The sequence below is a fragment of the Anabas testudineus genome, chromosome 16 (genome assembly GCF_900324465.2).
Source record: "Anabas testudineus chromosome 16, fAnaTes1.2, whole genome shotgun sequence".
Taxonomy (NCBI): domain Eukaryota; kingdom Metazoa; phylum Chordata; class Actinopteri; order Anabantiformes; family Anabantidae; genus Anabas; species Anabas testudineus.
Genome location: NC_046625.1, coordinates 790,059 through 813,857, shown reverse-complemented (window position 1 = coordinate 813,857; position 23,799 = coordinate 790,059). Strand labels below are relative to the sequence as shown.

At 44.2% G+C, this 23,799-nt stretch overlaps 1 protein-coding gene across 4 annotated transcripts in view; it reads right to left on the bottom strand.

The window, feature by feature from the left end:
- Positions 1-1,474: 1,474 nt before the first annotated feature.
- The window catches only part of cpne4a (copine IVa), a 39,124-nt gene continuing 16,799 nt past the window's right edge, over positions 1,475-23,799 (bottom strand). For all 4 annotated transcript variants that reach the window (XM_026371552.1, XM_026371553.1, XM_026371554.1 and 1 more), the window contains 9 exons: positions 20,970-21,068; positions 17,142-17,228; positions 15,714-15,773; positions 14,230-14,363; positions 12,967-13,021; positions 11,397-11,448; positions 7,894-8,027; positions 7,222-7,458; positions 1,475-4,991 (listed from right to left, as the gene is read on the bottom strand). In XM_026371552.1, the coding sequence (XP_026227337.1) occupies positions 4,860-4,991; positions 7,222-7,458; positions 7,894-8,027; positions 11,397-11,448; positions 12,967-13,021; positions 14,230-14,363; positions 15,714-15,773; positions 17,142-17,228; positions 20,970-21,068 (990 nt within the window). In that variant the 3' untranslated portion in view covers positions 1,475-4,859. The remainder of the gene's footprint in view (positions 4,992-7,221; positions 7,459-7,893; positions 8,028-11,396; positions 11,449-12,966; positions 13,022-14,229; positions 14,364-15,713; positions 15,774-17,141; positions 17,229-20,969; positions 21,069-23,799) is intronic.

Below are 23,799 nucleotides of genomic sequence, written 5' to 3'. Positions count from 1 at the left end.
CTTTTCTGAACAACAGTACAATGACGCTCAGTCGTCTTTTAAGTGCTGCACAAATAAACCTCAGTGCCGCTACAACAGTATTTTCCAGCTCACATTTCACTATGAAAGAGACACAGACTGAGAAGTGATGAGCCAGCCTGACTGTGTTTGTCTTTGAGTCGTATTAGAACTGTGTTAACTTACTGCTGATGTAAATTCAATAATTCATAACTCACACGGCTGCTTTCCAAATCAGTTGGTATTAATTGTTTCTTTTTAAAAATACCAGTAGTTGTACATAAGCTCAGTTTCTGCAGGACATGGAGTCATGCATTACCTGACATATTACAGACTATTGAAGGACAATAACTTTTTACACTTTGTAAAAACTATTGTAACGGTGCAATAAATACCTAAATAGTGACACTGAACATTATGGTGCATCGCAGCTGAACATTCAAATGACAGGTAGGGCAGTTTCAGCACACACGCAGCAGGTTCATGCTTCAGAAACCTGTTTGCTCGTCCTGCGTTTGCAGTGACAGTAGCTTTGTGTGGAGCTGGTGGAGTCTCACTGTGCATCTTTTGTCCCGTTGACAGAGCTAATGGCCTCTTTTCATCCGTCTCCTCCTCCTCCTGAACCCATCACGCCTCCGAACAAACAGTCGAGAGGTTTAATTACTGCTGCTGTTGTTTGGGAGTCACACTGAGGATGTTGGGACAGCTGGGAAATTCTCCTTCATTTTCTCCTTTACTCTCACAGCAAACAGAGTTTAGCACAGTCTCTCTGGGAGCTCACACAAACACACGCTGCCTCCAAGTAATCCACACGTAAAAGTACTTATGTGTACTATAACCTATTTACTATAAATGAATAGCCCAGTGATCTATAAGCAAGCTACAAAGCATCGGCACTGTAAGAAAACAGGAAGCACCACTTCTGAGGTGGATCTTTAGAAAAAGATCATTTGCTTCAGAACAGGTTTGAATGTCTCCATTCAAAATACATTTTTTTCAAAGCTGTAATGGACATGGGTTATGTTAAAACCAGTCAGTAGATCAAGTGTCTAAATCAGTCAAAGCAATATTCTATATCTAAAAGGTTGTCTTTATAACTTTATTTATAACACATGTACAGAGTACATGAGACATAAGCTCAGACATAAGCTGCTAATGTAGTTTACCTCCTGCAGTAGTAATTAAATTTGGACAAAGGTTCTAATTCAAGAGCGAAACATCATCTTTGTGAGAACACTGCTGAGTGAATTCAGTGGAGAAAGGTGGCCGTGCACTTTGCTTTAGCTGTTTTAAAGCAGAGGAATAAATGAAGACAGTGTGAGGTTGTCACCCTCCCACCCCCCCATCATGTATTTGTACATACTGTACAGGTAGTACATTGTTTAAAAAACTGTATATATTTTATGTACTGTATGTACTGCACTTGTTGAGCGGGTTAGGGTTAGGATGAGCAACTCACTCCAAGGTTACTGACAAAACCTTTATTATTATTCTAAGTACATTTTATTGTTTTGCACACAATACTGCATGTTAACACAACAATAAGTCATGTGACCCAACACCTGTTCATCTTCAAACTCATTCAAAAGAAGAAAGTCATTTGCAAATTGCCACGACGCTGCCTGTAAAGGCAACAAATCATCAGTGGCTGAAAACCAAACACTATCTCATAGTGTTTGTGTGGTCAGCCACAGATTGGAAATCAAATAAAACACAACTTCTGAAAAAGTCAGTAAGATTCTAGAAATGTCAAACAGGTCACTGGGGAAATATCCATGCTTCACTTTGAGGATGGCAGATGGTAAAGACATGAAATTACCTAGAAAACACATACAAGTACAGAGGATACATTAAACCATATATCACTTGCTTGGTTGTAAAACATTAGTCAAATTCTTAATAGGATCAGTTACAAATATTTCTAAAAAGTCAGACTACACGACAGACCGTTAGTTCACATGCTCAAAATGTCTTAAAGTCTTGCTGTGACTTGGCCAAGAGCACTCAGACGACTTGTTGAATCCCAACCAATCAGTTTGTCTTTCACTTCCTAAAAAGGGGAACTATCTAGACTCCTGTGCACAGCAGGTGCCACCGTAGCTCAGAGATGGATGAAGGGAAAACTGGTGGCTTTAGCTCAACCAATCGATTGGCTGAGGTCAATTTCTTTTATAGTGTGTTTGAGCTTAGGAAAGGCAGCCCAGACACCCAGGAGAAGCTTAGAGTAATGGCCCCTTCATTTTGAAAGGAGCTAGGCCTGATGTGGTTGAAGCATGTGATCAGGACCCCTCCTGTTTGCCTCCCAGTGGAGGATTTCCAGCCATGTCCAATTGGGAAAGGAATCTCTGGGGCAGACCCGAAATTTACATTGACAAGAAAGTTGTCAAAAAAGAAGCTCCACTGTCATGTTCTCATAGGATCCAGGTAATATGTCTCCAATGTGTTTTTCCTCTAGCATGTCCTCCTAAATGGCGACCTGGGGGCAGACCAGAGCTTTTGGAGGGATCACTAATCCCATCTGCCCAATGGCTTAGGTTCCCCCACAATAATCTGACTAGGAGAAAGATATAAGGAGGTTGACGGCAACTGGATGTTCTTTGTGTTTTTGAAGACGTTAGACAGATCATCCTAAACGTTCTTTTTACCTCTACCTTCAGCTGGGACCAGTCCAGCTGGACTTACTGAGATTAATGTAGTCAGCTACTAGGGCAACATGGAAAATGGATGAACAGGATGTGAAGTCTGATCTTGATTTGGGACTTAAGCAAACTTTAAGGAAGACTACTCCAAACATTTTCCAAAACCCACAAAAAATGTAAAAAAAATAAGACAAACCAATAAAACCAAAAGCAATTTCTACAAAGACAGAGAGACAGGCAGATGTTGTGGCACAAAGTGACCAAAATCTATCACCTTAACCTAGAAATCTCTCCAAAAATACTCAATTTGTGCTTTTAAATCTACTCACACCTTTTCATTTACATGTGAACATGCTCGAGAGTAGAACAGCCCCATCATCGGGTACATTGTAAACATCATTATTACTCATATTACTGTATTCACTACCAGGAGACAGAAACCACAAGGACTGAGGAGTCCTGCATGGAGATTTGCATGCAAAACAACAGCTCATGCATCTGCCTCGCCTTTAGAAAAAACAGAGGATGCAGATGTCTGTGAAGGCAGCACGCATGTTTATCTGGCAGAGATTCAAAATGCGATACAACATACAAACCTTACGAAATTTAGCAAAATCTCGCTAAACTCTTATAAAAACAGGCCATCAGGATGGAGGACGGGAGTTTATACATTCCTTCATCGACTGTTTCCCTGCCCGTCATGCTGTCTGCAGGGTAGCAGTGTTTGGATAGGTCACTGTTGTGTGTTTGTGTGCTATTCACATCCGTTAAAACACTCCTGAACATTACAGTCTGCTCAGCCTGTGTCGGCCCTGCATGCACAAGGGATGCTAAAGGTGCTACAGTTAGCATTTTTAGACTGTGAATTTGAGATGAGGTGAATTCCTGTCTCACCCCACTGCTACTGTTGTGATACTGTTGCTTCCTGTGTGTTCATATCTCAAGAGGACGGCCGTAGGTTTACAGCTACAAATGCCCCTTTTCAACCAAGGTGAACGAGGTGGTGGTTCTGGTCGGAGCGGTCCTACACTGGTACTCAAACATGATTTGTGCTGCTTCTTGTGTTTGCTGTGCACAGCACTTACATTCCTAACAAGTTTTGAATATGAACACTGAACATAAACATCTATTTTGGCCTTTATGGTAGTTCTTGTTAGTCACAATAATTTCACCCCACCAAGCCCTGATCCAAGATGTGCATGGTTTCCTAGCTGGTTCTTTGGGCTGATCACTGATTCTGAACCAGTCCTTAGTGGTAAGGAACCTTGCTCAGTGGAAAAGGGGTGAAAGTTCCTTTGTGTGTCCACATGGAAGCTTAGTAATGTAGTGAGCTAGTTGGTGTGCTACTGTGATACCAACTGGTGCCAGTTAGGCAAATACGAGACAGCAAACTTCCTAACTGTGTGTCAACCCTGTGAGACTGGGGACCAAGGTGTACCCAGACTCTGCTCCAGGAGCAGCTCCAGTCCCCCAGAACATCAACAGAATAAGTGGTTTAGAAAAACTGTACCATCAGTTCTGGTGGTTTATAGGAGGGTTAAATAAAACTGGATGGAGCAAAAGGGCTAATATGCTTTCTGTCTTCTGGACTCCTTCCAACTGGTCAATACCACAAACGTGTTAAGTTCACTACGCAACTTCTGCATAGGTAGGTTCTGCGTCTGCTAGGAAATCCACTGAAATGACTTTTATTGTGAAATAATGCTGATGTTTGGCTACAATTCTGATAAAAACTATGGAAATATGCTGCACACATCGGGACCTATACTGGTTATTAATCAGTGCAAACCCTGGTCTGGTGCTAATTAGTGCTTGAATGTCGAGGTGAACATTATTTACAAGTTTAGAATGAGCAGTTCTGGTCATTTCTACATGACATACGGCCACATTAGTCTGACAGTGTGCTAAACAACACTGCTTCATTCTGGTCGAGTATGATTCACTTATCCAGCAGAGACATGCTTCTGTATTCAGCATAGCTGAGGGATGGAGTGGTGTTTGTTTTCCCATCGAAACAAAGATCTTGACCCTGAAATCCCTCCCAGGCTTCTTGTAGCTTTTGCATCTGCCGTGATCATATTAACAGCTAAAGGGAGACACTTCATGATATAATGCTGCATGTAGCACCTTTAACATCCGCATTAACAAAGAACAAAGTACAGTAAACATTTTAGTCAGTCGAGGAGAGGTTATGCTGTCCGAGGGCAGCCGTGGCGGCGGCCCTCAGGGGCCGAACGGCCTGGAAGACTGGTACTCGCTGGACACTTTGGGCTTGATGCCCTTGCTGTTGTAGTAGTCAACCACCTGGTTGGGCACTTCTGCTAGCACACTCTTAGCCAGAGCAGCTGGAGATGCCTGGGGAGGAGGAGACAAACATACATTTATATCTGCAAACATACACGGGCTGAAGATGAAAATGTTCGTCTCTCTGTCTGAACAGAATCATTACTGTGCTTCTGGATTTACCATCACTTTCCAGCGGAGCATTTTCCAAATCATCCATCAGGTTTTAGATTGACTTTCTTTCTTACAAGCAGCCTTTGCTTTCAGTTCATTACTGTACGTCATGAAAATCACATTTCACAGAGTTTGAAGCCTCCTACAGATCCATCACTTTGAATGCTTAATTCCATTTCTCTTCTGGGTGAAGGTTTGATATCATCAGATTGGAACGAAGTCATAACTAGGATTTTTCTTACTACTTCATATATGGATAAAGATCTAAAATTTGACTCTATCTCTCCCTTGCCTCTCACAAGTCTGAAGCTTGAGGACATGTTTGCACTGAGCTTGTTATTTACACATTTGACTATTCTCACACAGAACTGTTGTAGTCTAGTGTTTGCTAAGCCACTGCTGTTTCACATACAGTACATGGATGAAGAAAATGCACCTATCCCAGGGTTGCGCTAACGATTGAATCCTTGGAAGTAGCACTGGGTAAGTTTTATAAGTTAAATTAGCTGTTAACATTAGATGTTTACTAGGTCCAGTGATTCCAGTAATTCTTTAGCATTTCTTATACTGGGCTTCAGAACAGTTTGTCTAGAATACGTCAGTGTTTATTCATCCCCAGTTATGGCAGCTCTGACTCCGACATGCTCCCACAACTTGAGTCTGGTTTCACTGAGTAGACTGCACAACTCAAACCTGGTTTAGCAAATCTTGTGTTCAGAATTATATTATCACAATAGTAAAGTGCCTGGTTCAGTTTTTAAATCTCAGTCATAGTGAAACTGGACACGCGCAGGTTTCGTTTCCACTTGACTGTTGGATAAATGGACGTGGGGGACACCCTGAAACTTGCTTTACTGCTCATTAGGCCTGTTGACGGGAGATTCATCTGTTGTCTAGATTGAAAATATAAAACAATCAGGAGCAGATGGTCCCTATTGTAAAAGCTGAACTAAACCTCAGACATCCTCCTGAATCCCCGTCACTGCTTCTTCCTGTGAAAAACCACAGACAGCAGCAGTAATTGTCTGAAGCAGTGTCAGTCAGAGCTGCTCGTCTCTGCCGTGTTCTGCTGCTGTCAAATGAAAATTGCTTCCTTTTGGGACCAAAGACAGAAACTCTCCTTCATCTCACAGATTAAACCCTGGGGGGAACTGTAACCTGCGTCCAAACTGGGAAGATAAATCTGTGCTGTACTGTACAGACTGTAACCCGCAGAGTTGTTAAAGACTGAAAATTCATTTAAACGACATAAAACATTTCCCACCCAATATCAGCTGGCAGATTTCCACCCCATTTTCAGTCTTAAAGGCTGAAAACGAATTTCTTCAATAACTTCACACTCTCTCCTCTCATCTCGTCCTCCTCCACTTCCAACATGCTCTGATCCTGAATTTAAAATACTATTTCTACTCCTCTCCGCTTATTGCTTTCATAACACTTCAGTCATCCGCTGTTATTTCAGGGTCACACAAAGATATATATATACAATTTTTCTCATGAAGAGATTGTTCAAATAACAAACCATCTGGTGCCCATATTTAGAGATTTCTCCTGCTGGACTTAATGTACGCAGCACCCTTCCAAACTATTCAGCACACAAACAGATTTAAAATCCTGACCAGATAAGTGAGGTTAATGCAGGGGTGCAGGAAGCGTTACACATTTAGTGCAACCTGGAAAATAGAACAAGGATGAAGAGTTTCAGTTTGATTGTTTATAAATCATATGATGAAAATGCATTTTTGTTTGACTGGGAACTGTAAATGAACTTTATTTTACCGGAAGCTTTCAGTTCTTGCTTTCAGACAACAAGCTGCATCTCTCAGCAGAGTTTGGTCTATGTAAACATATTTTCTATTTTTTTTTTGTCTGAGGGACTGGTTATATAATATATGAAAGGCAAACAAAACATGAAAAACAAGGGAGTGAATGTCTGAAACTACAGGAATTAATATTGTTTCTGAATAATGAACCCCAAACAAATGAGAACAGAAAACATTCATAGAACTAAAATAGTACCCTGGGGAACTCCTGAGGCAGAAACTAAAAGTCTGTTTCAAATGATAAAATGTTTCTCTCTCACTAACAACAATGTGATTTTTGTTTTATCTCAGTCTTTATTACTTACATGTTTGAAGTTTCGGAAGGGGACGAACTGGACAATGTCTCGGAGGACAGGTTCTCCTTTGGGCGATCGCAGAATCCCGTCATCTCCATCCAGCATCTGCATGTCACTGAAATCGGCGTTCCCGACCCCCACAATGATAATGGACATCGGGAGGTGGGAGGCCTGGACGATGGCCTCCCGAGTGTCCGCCATGTCAGTGATGACACCGTCCGTCAGGATCAGCAGAATGAAGTATTGCTGGACAAAGAATTATCAAGAAGCAAAAGGTCAAATACCTCTCCACCGTTCAATCTCTCTGTTTTGTCATGTTCTGTTCCGTCACGTCCTCCATGATCTCTACAGTTTCTAATCTTCTGCAGGACAATTTCAAACAATGTGTCAGCAGGATGAGCACAGATGGGCTGCAGCACTAACTCTTAAATTATCCCATGATTAAACCAGGGACGCTTCAACATGTAGCGAGGAACTGGGAGGAACCAGGAGTCATAGCATGGGACTCATGCCCACGAGGACTTTAGTCCATTGGATCTTGAGTCCAACATCTTAACCACTCGACCATCCTGGTGGTTAGCTTTACTGTCTCAACAACTAGTGTGACTAATTACTAATAAGAAAGCCAGCACACTGGATGAACAGAGTCTGGGGGTTTAGGTCAATTTTAAGCTGCCTCACCATGGCCTCTTTGGTGTGGACCTCCTGTGAGGCGGTTTTGGCGACCTTCTGGATAATGGGGGCGATGTTGGTTGGGCCGTAGAGCTGCAGCTTGGGGAGGCAGGCCTGGTAGGCTTCCACTACACCCTGAATACCTGACGGATCAGAAAGTACACATCATGAAGTCCAGACAGTGACAGTGTCAGCAACAGATCCTACGATCGGTTTAAAAAAATACATTTTACTGGTGAAAGCAACAGTCAGGCTGGACGCCAAAGGCTCAGGGACAGATTTGTTTGTGGCAGAATCTACCAAACCTTTGCAGACTATTTGTATTTTGCCGTCCGTACACTGGATCCAAAATTAAGCTGCTTATTGGAACCAATCACTAGAAATTCAGTTCGGAGAATTCACGTCTTTTTAAATATTTTTATACAGAAAAAATGGCTCCAATTTATCCTCAATGAACACAAGCAGCAAGAAAAAGACTCAGCAGACTCTGGTTCACTCTGCTTCAGTTCACTGAGCCAACACTCAGTCTGACTCTGACTCTGTTTGCATGGAGGCTGCGCCACATGAAGTGTCTTTCCAAACCAATTAGCATTAGGTGGCAGCGGGTTAAAAAGAACTGTGCTGACTCACCAACTAACTACACTCTTCACTAAGTGCTTCACATGTTTTGTGCAGTTTTTTAGAAGGATAAATTAGTTTAATGCAGCAAACAAAGCCACAAAAGAAAATATCAAAATGCAGCAATTAATGTAAACCTGCATTAAATAATGCGTCCTGCTAAAGGTTCATGACACAAGCACCGGTGCAGTGTGACGGCTGGAGGGATTTAATATAATGAATAAATGATTTGTTCATGTGACATGTGAAAATGGAATCAGAAAAGGCAAAGAAGAACTCTGCAGACATACATAGAGGAGTTTTGTATTCTGGATGGGGCCTATGTGGCCTCAGGTTCTCGATGGTACACAGACAATCAAACAGTGAGTTTAATGCTCAGTATGATTACGGAGCAAAGCCTGATGTTCAGACATTGTTCTGTGGTTACCTATAAACTGCTGTAGACTGGTTTTGTTGAGACTGTGCCTGAAAGCAGTTGTTTGATGCCAAAAACAAAAGACGATAAATCAACAGTGTAAATTATTTGTTTCTTTAATTTAGTCATTTGTGCACATGATATTGAAAAAGGAGAGTTTAAATAAATAGCAGTAAATGTTCTTACTCAGAACTTTGTGGTGGAAACTCTAATTTTCTTATATGTTGTGTAACAAAACAATCACTGCACATGAACCTCTGAAGCTGCAGAGATTCAAATTCATGATTCTGCTCCTCACTTCCGGGCTCATGCTTTTATTTTTAATTTCCTTTCCTAGTCCTGTCCTCACTTCTCTAGCTACACTTCATGGTCCCTCATAGATTGAACCTGTTCTCCCTGCCACCAATCACCCTGATTAGCCTCACCTGCGTTCTCCCTCTGCTCACTCACCTTGATCCCATCACCTGGTTTACCTGTGCTCCAGCCTCTTCCCCGCCCCTGTCTTCTCCTAGACCTTGCCTTTGCCTTGCCTTTTGGACCTTTTGCTCACTGCTGGATTCTCCGTTGGTTCACGGACATTGTGCCTTAGCCTTGCTCTTGTAAGTTTTCACCTGCACTGTGAGCAGTGATTTTCTGTTAATACTTTTTATCCCCACACTTCTGGTTGTTCACTTTTGTCGTTGGACTCTTTGGTTTCGGTTGTTACCCTGAATCTCTGTGCCTCGTCACGTTTGCTGCAGGGTTCTGTTCTTGCTTTGTTTTCTAGATCCTTGCCACGCTTCCCATGCCTGATCCCTGTAGAATATCTATTCCCTTACAATAAACTCCCTTACTCTTTCTCTTCATGTCTGGCATTATAATTCAGTCCTTTAACTCGCACACCCTCACAGTCGTAGTGTTTCCCCTCATGTCTGCTGGTTGTATGTGCACAGTAATGACGTCTTCTGTTTAATGTTGTGCTCAGTTTATTTCTTTTCATGTGTCCCCTCATTTCAGGATGTTGGACAACAGATGGCTACATGACAACATGTTGATGTCTGGCTGCTGCTGCTGTGCTTTGAGCGATAAGACAGACGAACCTGTGTAGAGACGGTGGGACATGTTGGACATGCAAGGACGAGAGTAGAGCTGCTTGCTGCATCTTTAAGTTGTCGTATTAAACGGGTGATGTGATTGTGTGTCAGACGTCGGTTTGACAACAGAAGAGACATAAAACATCACTAAACTGTGAATTATCTGTGTGTGTGAGGACAGCACAGGTCTCTGCAGCTGGAAGAGATGTTTGCTGCACATTAAGTGTCCTCCACAGCTGAGTGTTTAAGTGTAAGGTGCCCCAGCACTGTCTGAAGTTCACTGAGAGCACGGTCTCCTTCACACACACTCAATGTTAATTAAGAGCGTCTGTGTTGAAGTGTCGATCTGAGCCAATCGATGACCTCGAGCAGCCGAGAGGGCGAGAGACCTTCAGCTAAACAGTGTCTCTCTCTCTCTCTCTCTGACCCAGCAGACAGCAAGGCAGAGGAAAACTCACCTTCTGAAAACTGCAGCTATCTGACATTCTTGTTATATCCGAGCTCTGAAGTTTATTTTCAGGAGGAGACTGAGGAGCCATCAGCTGATCAGAGTTCAGCACTAATCAATACGATCGATACAGAAGTCGTGATCAGGAGAGAAGCAAGGAGACCGACGGCGAGGACCTGTCTTTCCTGCTGAGGGTTTATTTGATAATGAATTACCTCACAGTTGAATTATTTAAGCTCTGAGATAATCTCGTTAAATAAATCAGTGGAAAGATGAATTCACTTTCTTTCTCTTTGACGTATTAATTATTAACATGTTGAAGAAGATTCACCCACAGGCTGAAAACTCAAACGCACCAAGAGGTCGTTAGGAAATAAAACACAGAAGCAGAACATCTGCAGAATATCTGCTGTTCTCGAAATGGTTGAAATATCAACAACTAGACTTTGAAGCACTGAGGTTACTAAAATGTTGCTGCCAAGCTTTATTAAAGACTCCTTCCTTATCTTCACACATTGTTCCTCACGTTACAAAGCCACTAATAGACAGTTGACTCTAACTCTGGTCTCCTGTGGTGATGGTTTTTTTTATTTATTTTTTTTGCTGCTGTTATAAACGACCTACAACATCGCTTAAGAAACAGTCTCAGACAAAGTTGTCAGAGAGATACTGATGGTTATCCTGAGGATGCTACAGTTTAATATACAGCTGCTTCTGATCCCAGCTCCGCCCTTCACAGAGAAGCAAATGTGACTGAAGATACAACTCAGAGCAGCATTTTCTCCACCGCAGTCACCTGAGCCTCCGTCAGCTCCTCCGTCATTAGAGGCCAGGGGTCGATGGAGCCTCTTCGACCTGCAGATCCTCCATCATCAAACTCATTCTCTACATCAAAGCGTTCGCTCTTTCAAACATTTGAGTGGCTTTTTTACAGAGAGCAGGAAATCAAAGCGCTTACCTGCACACTCCGGGTTCTCCTCATTAAAATTCACTGCAAAGTCGTGGGAGACCTGGATGGGGGGGGGGGGGGGGGGGTTTGGTGGGGGGGGGGGGGGGGGGGACACACAGGAAGTCTGTTTGATCTCTGCATCAGAAAAAGAGTTCCAACATTAAATTAACTAAAAGTGTGTGAGTGCAGCACCAGTGAGCCTTTCTCTCCTCCACAGAAGAAGATGGAGCCCGTTGGAGCTGCCAGTCATTCAGTTACCAGGGCAACGATCCAGGGAGCGATGCTGCATTCAAGTCATATTGGAAAAGCAAAAGCTTTGAGCTTTGTTTCTGGAGACTGGTTGAAACTCTTACAAAGTAAAAAATCAGCACGCGCCACCGCGAGATACTGCAGATACCAGGAGATACGGTACCTGCAGGAGAGTGTGAGGCACTCCCAGTACAGCTCTGAGGTATTTCTACTTTTATACAGTAGTTACTGTTCAGAATCAGGTTAATAGATCAAACAAGATCATTTTCTGACGTATTTAGATCTTGTGCATCCCGCTGAAGAGCAATATTAACTGTTTGTGCTCCACAAGCAGCTTCTCAACCTAACACACTGACATAGTTTAGAGGGGTGTACTTCTACCTGGTGTTTAGTGAATGAGAGGAGGCTCAGTGAACAAAGGTCCATAAACTCATCACCAGTATCTCTCAGTTCAGTTTAAACAATCTGCATCTGCAAAGTAACTGAAGCTGTGAGACGTGGAAAATAAATATAGTAGTAAAATATTACAGCACAATGTTAATCTCTGACTCTAATGTGGTAAATGTACTATAAATAGGAAATACTCAAAGTAGAATTACTTTATAAGTTTACTTCATGCAGTTCCTCCACTGCCGACATTCATTAGCTTGTGATTTATACAGTCTTTGCAGTTTTTGTGCTGCAGCAGCCACATGTATTTTGGGGCATGTTAAACCGGGGCTCGTGCACATGCCTCCAGTGACTGAGACCATAAACCAGAACCAGGTGTCCACACAGGTGACCCAAAACCCGATCAACAGAGATGATGCATCTAAAACTGACAGCCAGTGCTCACTCCCACATGTAGGACTGTGAGTGTCCCTGTTTATGAAAGACGTGTGTGTGAATGACAACAAACCGGAACCTGAACCAAACCCACAGACACACCACGCTTTAGCTGCTGGTTTTGGACTGAGACAGACATTTGGTGTTTCACTGCTAATGAATTCAGTGTTTCACTAGAGAAGTTTCTAACCCGGTCTTTACTCTGACTTTCTGTACTTGGAGCTTAATTGAACACTAACGATATTTTTAAGCTGTTACCTCGATGGTGGTAATCAGAACTTTCTAGAATATGATGTGAATGCAGCATCAGACAAGCAGCAGCCGGGCGCCGCATGGGATCGTGGGCAGGGAAGTGAAGGGGCATAGGGGGCACAATTCAACCAGCAGCACCCTGATGTGATGAGGAGGAGGAGGTGGGCTGGTAATCACCAGCGTCTGACGGGGTCTGCCTCCCTGCTGACAGAGTGCATGCTGGGAGAGACGGCGAGCGGAGCAGTTCAATTACCTTGTAGTCAGGAGGGATCTGAGCGCCGAAGCCGAACGCCGGGAACATTTTGTCACTGAAAAAAAAAAAAAAAAAAGAACTGATAAGTGTGAGGGGGTAAAAATGGAAAAGAGAGGCGGGGGGGGGGTGATTGGCTCGCTGTCAGCAGGTGTTAACGAGCTCATTCAGACCACAGCTATTTCAGCACAGAGTAACGACCTGACAGGTGATTGGCTGTGGGAGTGTCTGACGCTGAGAAGTGATTAGTTCCTGCTCCGACTGGACACGGTAAAAGTGTCTGATAGATTGTTGTTGGAGTGTGACGTTCACTTGAGATGTGAAGGTGACGTAGGAGTGGCAGCGTCCGGTTTTCTGTGGTTTCTCTGTTGTTTTGTGTTTTATGCTGCGTCTGCTTCTGTATTTTGCTGCCACTGTGTGAACCTGATTACACCGGTGTGGGAGAAAAGGCCACTTTGGGCTGTGATTATGAGGATTTGCTGATGGAGAGCATGCTGATGCTCATTGTGAACCAAATTAGCACAAATTCAGACGCAGTGCAATTTTCTGCCATCACTTGGTGCCAGCTCTCACACAAACCTCTTAGTGTTTGCTGCACATCATCAACACAGCTGCATGGAACTTGACCAATGACCTTGTTTGTTAGTTTTTCCTGTTTTCATTTGTCTGCGGTCATTTTTAAATGTTCCGTTCTGGACCAAACTGTCTAAAATCCTGCATCGTGGCCTGTTTAAATAAAACTCCACGATCCTGCACGATCTATGTAGCATGTTGATGTAAGCAAACATGCAGATAAGTGAGCTCAGAACAGATCAACTAAATGATATGTTGGGAGTTAATAATGTCTCAAGAATGAGGAACAAGTATGACATCATTTGTTTTCTACCAAGAGAGACTAATCCAGATTGAAATCAGACGTTTGGAGGAGGACTGTGCAGTGTTTGTGCAGCTTCTTCACTGGTGTCTGGTTGAGCTCTAGCTTCGGAAAGACCTGAGGAGGTCTCAGACGTTTTAACTTGAGATTTCTCTTTAACTTTACCAAGAGTTAATATTGTAAAAACCCTGCGCGTCACAGCCAAGAGACGAGAAGTGGAGGAGACGAAACTGGCAGCTACGAACCAGCATAGCAACAAGTCAAGTAGGAACTAAGAGCGTGGGAGGAGAACTGTGTGTGTACTTTTAGAACGTACGGAGTTTTTGTTAGTTCTTCTGTATCAGAACAGTAGAACAACACATTGAATCACAGATGATGTGTGTTGGACTCACCTGTCGTAGTCCTGGCAGATCTCTCCCACAGCCACCAGCGCCTTCAAGTACTCGTTGGGTTGGTACGGGTGGATGTAGTGCAGAGAGCAGCTGTTACGGGGATCTCCGTTTGAGGCCGTGAAGTCGATGGCTACCTGAGGAGACGACAGCCGGTCAGAGACGAGAACCCGTCAGAGAGAGTAGCTCAGGTGTTAGTGTGCATTTAGCATGTCACGTGTTTCCGAGTCCACGCACGGAAACAGCTCAATGATTCTTGGACGTTTGGCAGCAGCCTCTTGTGAAGTCACACAGCAGTGCAGAAATAAATTCACCTCTAAAAGCTTTTAGGTGAGGTTACGACGTGTTTGACTTCACCTGACGTGCATCGCGTCACTGGTTACAACAGCTTCAGACTTCAACTCCAGTCTCCAGTGACCCATCCATCAACAAATGGATCCAAAATGCACCTCAGGTAAATCCTGTGGTTGTGTACAGAACATTTGCTGGACTGTGAAGTAACACTACCTGCAGACGTGAACCAACAAACCTCGCCCTGCTGAAGTGAAGCTTCCTCACTTGCTTTCATGTTAAGTGGGGCTCCGGCCCCCAGGGCTTAAAAATCGCTCCTTATTATTTCAAAACTACACAAACATCTTTCAGAAACGGAACTCTTCTCCTTCTTGTTGTGCTGACTGACTCAGGTTGTAGGAAAGTGTTTTGTGCTCTGACGGTGATTAAACATTTAAACTCGCTGCAGGAAGTGATGTAGCTGTGTTGTGCTGCTCTGCTCCATGTTTACATGTGTTAACAACAGGAAGAGTTGTCTCTTTGCAAGAGTTAAGCACCAACAGTCTAGAGGCAGAGACAATCACACGTGAATCCCCTCAGACTGGGAGAACCAACACCACACTGTGATGTCAAAGCTGCACTGTACTGTGGGTCGTTCCTGGACACAGTAAAGTAAAGTACACAGACGAGCAGCAAACGTTCTATAAATAAATGTGAATAACAGCTGAATGGTTTGTGAACGTCTCACCAGGATGATGATGACACTGTTTAGTTTGACTAACCTGATTCAGAACAGTATCAACTAACAGAGGTTTAATCAAACACATGTAGGAACAGTTCGACCTTCGCCACCACGTAAATGTGTAACCACCAACATAAGAGAGGGGGGAAACCACACTGTGGTTTAAAAGAGGAGTCACCGCGGCAGAAAGACGAGTTTGTAATGTAGTAACAGCTCTAATGTCGAGTTCGGTGTGAAACAGTTCAGCAGAGAACATGAAACTGAAGTTCAGGAGCAGAAGGATCAGATCAGACTGGTTTCACTGGTCAGATTCCAGTGAGAGCAGCTGGTGCTAACTGGGACAGTGAGGCTGCTGAACGTGTTGTCGTGGTTACTGTTTCCATGGTGACATAAGACATACTGAGAACACACTGTGTTTTCTCCCAACACAATATGGTGTGTGTGTGTGTGTGTGTGTGTGTGTGTGTGCGCTCACTGTAAACTGGATCTGACAGCCTCCCATGATGTAGTCCAGGAAGGAGTGCATCTTGATGATCTGTAGACAGAAAAGAAACTGATCTAACGTTTTCTTTTTTCTTTTTCTCCCCCCCATGTAGGAATTTCACAGTTTGCTCATCAACCAGTAATTCAGATGTTTTCAAGTTTGAACTCAGTGGTTCAGGATGTTAAATTTAAAAAAAGGCATCAAGGATTCCTCCTCACTCCCTCACTCCCTCTTCCTCACTCCCTCACTCCCTCACTTCCTCTCTTCCTCACTCCCTCACTCCCTCACTTCCTCTCTTCCTCACTCCCTCACTCCCTCACTCCCTCTTCCTCACTCCCTCACTCCCTCACTTCCTCTCTTCCTCACTCCCTCACTCCCTCTCTTCCTCACTCCCTCACTCCCTCACTTCCTCACTCCCTCACTCCCTCACTCCCTCACTTCAGGCTCTTTAAGGTTCTAACATCTAAGGGAGCATCACGTCACTTCACTGATCCGGGTCTGAAACAGCCTTTAGAACAGGCAGTTACTTTCTGTGTAGGAGTGTTCTGAGTCCTGTCAACAGTAGATTTATTAGTCCAAATGTGTCTACAATCATCTGATGATGGGTTTATCCTGAAACAAACAGAGGTTGTTGATGGTGTCATGTCTTCATTTCGTTGTAACCAGCATCAACATTGGAACTATTGGAGCAACAGGAGCAAAGTGTTGCTGGGACCAATTTAGTGGGAAAGAGAGCTGCACAGGAGAGTAGATGACCTTGAGACGTGAATATGGTAAAACATCTTCTGCATACAGAAAAGATAAACAGGGCTCTGGGGGCCCCGAGTGTGGCCCCGCAGCTCTGACAGAATGAGATCACAGAGAAACTTAATGCAGCAGGATAATCATGAACCCTCAGCTGGTAGTTGGAGGGCAGCGCTGCAGCTGATGATGGATGTACTCAGAAACCTTGTTACCTGCAGATTGTTAGTAATGGGCTTGTTCACCTGCTCTCATTCTGTCACCTCAACACTAACATCTCAAATCACACCGCTCCTGCTCCTAAAAACATTTGGTTTCATTTTCCACCTCCCCTCAAACCCCTCATCTATCAAGTGTAAATGATCTCGCAGCTTCGCAGCAGCTCAGTAATTTGTTTCCATGTTGTGCTGCAGCTCATCCTGCGTCGCTCTGTTCACTGGATTTTGAAGAGGCAGCTCTTCATGTGTCGATCAGGCTAAATGTTATCCAGCTTTTATTCAGAGGCAGGATTTCCCCAGATGCCCATTGCTCGGCACCTGAGCACGTTCAGCATCACCTGGCTGGAAATGTCAGGAAGAAGCTCAAGAAAATGGAAAATGAGGTTTTTCAGGTCCTGTCTTAAATGTGAGGAGAGGGTTTGAAAAAGACTGAACTGAACAACACAAACAGGTTCTTCACCTTGCACTGGTTCAGAATGACAATCCCAGAGTTCTTGTAGTTCTTCTTCTTCACTTTGTATTTGGGATTTATGCACGGCCACTGCACCTGCAACACACCGACACACAGCAAATGGTTTTAGTTTGTCCCACAGGCTGATAGAACAGCAGCTTATTCCAAACCTCAGTCACATTTAATTGTTAAGTGACGACTAACAGCCGCCAACAGAGCAGTTAAACAGCAACCAGCTGCTGCTTCCAGGTGAACGCACTAATCACACCTCCTCATGTGAATCTGTGTGTGTGTGTGTGTGTGTGTGTGTCAGATAACATTACAAAGTGACACAGTGCTGTGTGTAAAACCAGCAGCAGCTCGGGGTTTGTGTGTTTTGTTTCACAGCGATAATCGATTGGCTGCTTGCAGCTGCTCAGCGGTGTCATAGTGACAACCTGCAGCATCCATGTCCAGTCATCTACCCAGGTGTTTAAAATAAAAGCGTCCTGCAGCCTAAGAGACCATTGTTCAGCTGTAAACAGATGTTCCAGTCTCAGTCTTCAGTACACAGTTTATTTGTGTTAGTGTTTGCACAGAAAGGCTCGGGTCTTTAATCTAACTATGGTTTGTTCTATATCACACTGTGTACAGTTGTTGATCAGCACATGCACACTCTGAAAACGAGTCAGATCAGTCTGTGTGAAGCTGCACGAACCACAGAACAATGGTGGAAAATATTCATACATTCCACAAGCTGCTGCTCAAACACACAGACCAGTTTACCTGTGAGCATGCAAACTGGGAGGTGTTCAAATCTGGATGGAAAGTGTGTCACTGTTTGAACCACATCCCCCAGCAGCAGATCTGGACTGTGAGGTGGTTCGGTAGAAATACACATACAGATTCAAATAGCTGGTCCAGATACAGCTGCTGTTTCCTGTGAATCAGATGTGCAGTCCCCACTGAGATCAACAGAATTCCAACCTGCCCAGAATGAAGCACAAGCCGATCTGCAGCCCACAGTAGAAACAGCTCCTCCTGGTAGTGGTCACATCACAGCTGTGAGAAACTCAAACCCTAACTCTGCTAAATGTGAAGCTGGCTGACCGTCAGGACCTCAGCTGCATCGTCTAAAGCAGAAACATCATGGGTTTGTGGAATATGATGTTCATCACAATGTACAGTAAGAAACATGCAAAAAGACATTTTATCTGTGTGAGTTGGAGCAGTGGGGCCGTTAACCAGCATGAATTCAACCTGAGCCAGAAAACAATCCTTCAACTGCCCAAACAAGACGTTGGAGACCAGGTGACACGCAGAGATTCAGACTCTGTCTGTGTCCGGATACACGGATGGATGGAGGAAGGTGGAGGACGGCTCCCTGGAGGCTGCAGCTCAGAGGGATTCTTGATTCTGTGTCACTGCCTTGGAGCAGACTGTCAGCTGCAAAGAGGCCAATAAATAAAAGCTGAAGGGGAGGGTGGGGGTTCTCAGCTGGACTCCACCGACTGCTCTCAGCATCGTCCTCTGCTCGTTTACAGCAGCAAGAAGAAGAACCTCTGTCCTGTTTCAGTGAATTCACAGCGCTGAAGAATAAAACCACTTAAATTGTAGAGTAAGACTAGTGAGCCCCCAGCCCACACAGTCAGGGAGGGGGACACGTTGAACCACAAGGATACTAATGAACTCAGGCTCTGTTGTTCCTGTCTCTGCCCTACTGTGCACATATATCAGCCCAGGACCTCTTTGTTTGGAGTTCTTCAGGTGTTTCTCTGGACTATTTGTCGTCTGTTTTGAAGTCTGAGCAGACGTCACGCATAAGAAGAAGAAGAGACCACTGAAAACAGGCAAGATGGTGGATCACATGTTGTAGCTGCAACGATAGCGTGAATTGAGCTTTTGAAAACTTCACCCAAGCAGACAACACACTGCTCCACACAGCTAGGAGCATTACTGGATCTGACCGTGCTTTTTTTAACTCGTGAGTTCATCACTTCACTCACTACATTGATGTTGTCGCAGCACCAGTTTGGATCCATGAGCATCTCATTCCCACTAGAACCAGAGTTCTAGGTTAAAAAAACAGGTGTCCTGGTTCAGCTCCTAAAGCATCATCAGCAGGAACCGGACCTGTACCTGTTCTCCTGGCAAGTTTGTGTCAGTTAAATTGTGTAGAACCAGGTGATCTGGAGTGAACCCGGGGCTTTCTGTGAGCCTGAGGCATCAGTGTTTGTGAGAACATCAATAGCTCTGTCCTAAATCCACGGGAGAGTAAATAAATGATCCTCATCCACGCTTCATGTGTGAGTGTTCTCAGCCTCACTGTCCTGCAGAAGATGGATCTGACTTCTGAAGGATTGAAGGAGATGAGAGGCTCTGAAGGTGAAACCCTTAATGAAACCCCTGGTATCATTTTACCGTGGATCATTACTCTGGAAATCTTCGACTTCTCGTCATCGATAATGAGAGAGTTGAGAGAGCGGCTCTCCGGAGGAATCCACAACTCTCAGGCTGTGTGTGTGTGTGTGTGTGTGTTATCTTCAGGGAATTAACAGAGAAAACGCAACCTGAGCATTTGGACACAGAACAGACGAGGAGACCTTTAATTAGCTGCTGCCTCATTTCTGTCCAACAGCTTTTCTTTTGGACAGCTGTGTCTTTGTTAGCTCTGCTGCCAACTCCCACGGTAATTACATCACTTCGTCTGTCTAAATAAACCCTACAGTGTTACGGCCTCAAAGGTGCATTTTAAAGGGCGGTCACACTGGTAATTGCCACTTTCATGGAAACCTGGAATTGCAGAAGACATGTTGGGGTCAGACTCTGCTGCTGACTGTGGTTTGTAGCCACGTTAATAACCAGGACAGGTGAAACTGGTCAAGTGGTCAACATGAATTCCATCAGAGCTGCACACAGTCTGAGCCGCAGAGGAGGCGTTTGAGTTGTTCAAAGAAAAACTAAAAGAAGACGTGACATATAATTAGACCGTGGAGCGATAAATTCTCTAATTAAGGCGTCTTCACAAGCTCTTCCTCCGTTCGAGAAGTGGTCAGCAGTGATTGGCTGCACCCACAAAAGTCAGTGCAGCACAACAATGGAGAGGAACAGAATACTGGACTCAGCTGTTCAGTCCAATAAGAGCCTGTGTGTTACAGTCAGAGTGCTGTCACTCACTCCGACTCTCACCCAGCCGTTAAATTGACTGTGCAGCTGATGGAGACACAGTGAACAGTAACCTTCCCCCACCCCCCCAGAGGAACCTGAACCCAACGGTCTGCAACAACACATCAACTCTGATCAGGAACACTTACTAACTGCATCCCTGTTCACGTGTACACAGCGTGTTCGTTATATTAGACACACACACGTGAAAGCTGCATTTCTAGATCCACAACCTGAAGATTGAACAAAACTCATCGTCTCTGTACATTAAGGTACGTTTAGCAGCTGTCCAACCACTTCACTAAAGGTTAACTGTCAAACTTTACAGCCTGTTACAACTTATGATCACACCTGATAATTACCTGTGGAGCAGCAACAGGATTTCAACATACTGTATCTATCAGTGACCTCAGCAGCCTGCATGATGACGGAGCTCCTTCCACCTCTGCACTAAAACCTAAACCAACACAGGACAAATCACTGATCTGCATAAATGACACACGTGACTTAAACGGCACAAAGTGCAGCATGACCTCTGACGAGTTGTGGTGATCTTGTACAGCAGCTGTTGAAACCTGCACTCATCCTGAGAATATCATTAAACACCCACGGTACTTCTCATGGTTCGTGGGGGGGTGTAGTGAATGTGCCTGTGTCCTGGTGAGGTGGATCTACCTGGGAGCAACAGCCTACCTGTCTTCCATCGATGGCTCCTCTCATCTCTTTGAACGTGGCCTCGAATTCTCCGATGTAGTCGTGTTTCCCGTTGGAGTCCCAGTCCCACACGGTGCACTGAGAGGACGACAGACAGAAACTCGTGAGTGGACGGAGAAGCTGGGTGGACCCCTGTTAACCCCAACTGTCTCTTCTGTATATAAAGTAAAGAAAAGTAGAAACCTAATTCAAATGTAGTAGTTTTGCTTTTAATTCTATATTTTGAATATTGTGTTTCTAAAGGCCATGTCCTTGTTTTTGTTGCTCAGTCAGTAAAACATTTGCAGAATCACATAAATCATCATCAAGAAGTGTTGGCTGCAGCCCCGATCACTTCTGTGAAGGCTTGGAGTGAAATCGAGGAGCCACTGTGCTGGTTTTAACCGGCTTCAGCTGGAGCCTCTGTTTACACCATGAGTCCTCCCACTGGAACCAGTGCACAGCTCCGACTGGCAGCGCTGGGACCAGTTTGGGCAACAGAGTGTGAATAAATCAGAGGGAGGACAGGAGCCGGGACAGTTTGACAGAATTCATGAAAAATAGATCGGAGGACATGAAGAAGAACCGCGACAGTGTCAGAGCAAGAGAAGAAGACCTCGATGAATTTCCACAGACACAGTTTCTAATGAGTTAACGTTGAAGGTTTGGATCAAACTGACAAAAGTAATAATAAATAAAAAATGAACTGTTTGTTAGTTCTTTAAAAAAACAAACTAATGAAACTGGTCTGAATATAAATGATGGATTAACTTCATATTTTGTTGTACAACCTTTCGAGGAGATTTTTGTAACTGTCAATGAGATGTGTGAACCTGTATCTTCTGAGATCCACAGTGTCAAGATGGAGCCAGACTCCAAATGACTCCACCTTCCTGTCCTGTACGATCAGTGCTGCGTCTGACCTGATAGAAATCTGTGAATGTGGATTAGAAATAAAAGTGTGGACTCACAGTGGCACAGATGAACACTGTGATGACAGATGTGTAAGTATTAACTGTATGTTTGTGTCGTCTCCTCATTACAAACCCTCCCGTCTTCTTCTCTTTCCTTCTCTCTCTGACCTTTCGTACAAATTAACAGAGCCATCGAGGTTTAAAGAAGAAAAAGATTTGCTGCGGATTTCCATTCATCTACCTGAGAGGAAACATGCAGATCGTTTTAATGAGCTGTCACACTCACAGCTCCATTCACTCAGCTCGGAGGGAGAAAACTTTAATGTAATTAACCGCTCGGAAGATTCCTCCCAGAAAACCTGCGGGAAAACCTCAAATGTGTGACGCTCCGGTTCACACTCACAGTGGGGTGCAGTCCTGTAAACCTGGCAGGGTTACTGTCGGTAACATCCATGACAGAGCCATGTCACTGTGCTGTACGTCTTACATTTGTTCAGCAGTTTTCACTGACCTCAGGCTGAAGTGTTGAATGAATCCCAGACCTGTGGTTCTTGGTTAAATCTGACCGACCCTGGTGCCCCCCGTGGTTCTTAATGGAACCACGACAGACACTGAGGAGGAAGTGATGTGGAGTACGACCCCACGACACACAAGCTGCAGATCAGAACTGATAAACAGGCTGAGGACGACCAGCCTGGTCCCACAGGTCCACACGTCTCTGTGCGGTCCGAGGACGTTGTTCTGCTACTGCTGGCGTTGACCTTTGACCTGACTTACACTACAGTTCTGCACTCAGTTTACATGTTGAAGTATTTGGAGATGATCCAGACAGGTTTTCATCAGTATGATTGTAGACTTTTGGAACATGATACGTGGGCTTAGAGATGAAATATGTGCTGCTGCCATTAGTTTATACGACAGTTAGTGACCCTGTGTGCAGCTACCTGTCTCACTCTCTAGTATTCTATGTAAGAGGATATGTAAAACTCATCGTCTTTCCTTCTGGAGTTTGGATTCCTGTGTTGAACAGTCTGGACACAGTCCTTCACCAAGTCACCTGCCTCCGTCCACCTCTGCACACCTGGATGCATCAGGTGCAGCTGATTGGTTAAAACTGAATACCCTGCCCCCGGACAGAAAACCAACATGTCACAGTGTTATTTATTGTCAGGACCTGGACCTGGATCACGTCAGTGATTAGTTATAAGTGACAGCAGTGTGGTCAGAATCCCATCGCTGCTTCACGTTTATTAGTTGTTTCAGGAGACAGTTATTTAAGTTCGAGTCTTTTCTTCTGATCAGACGATCAGTCATAATTAGGGTTTATTGTCTAATGACCAGTAAGAATTCCAGTTTTCTTTATGTGAATTCTAACTAATCAAACAACAAACAAACATATGTTTTAATTAAATCTAATTCAATGTTGACGTCATTTATTTAAAATAGATTTAATGTGGTCCGTTTCAGTTTCAGAAAGCATCAGATCTCTGGCACAGTGTCGGGAGGATCGTTGAGAGAGGTGGTGGTGGTGGCTTTGGATGGAGAGGGCTGTGTTTTCAGTTTCAGAGCTGTCAGTTCTGATAGCGTGTAAATGAATCTAAGATTATAAGTTAGAATATTTGAAACACACAGTGAGATGGACGCTCCCTAACTCACTAAAAATGAAGTCAGCAACTGACCAGTGAGAACATCTACAATGACATTAGTCCAAACTGTCGGTTCAGAACATTTTACTGGAGGTCGCTGATCCTCAAACCTCCTCATTTCTGTGCCGCTGACCGGGGCCCGACCTCTGGCCCCCAGACTGATTGAAGGGTCACTGGGTTGGGAATCCCAGATAACGAGCACAGGAGCATCAGCTACAGTATCACTGCTGAACTGGGTGCGAGTAGTAGAAAAATAAATGTAGAAGTACA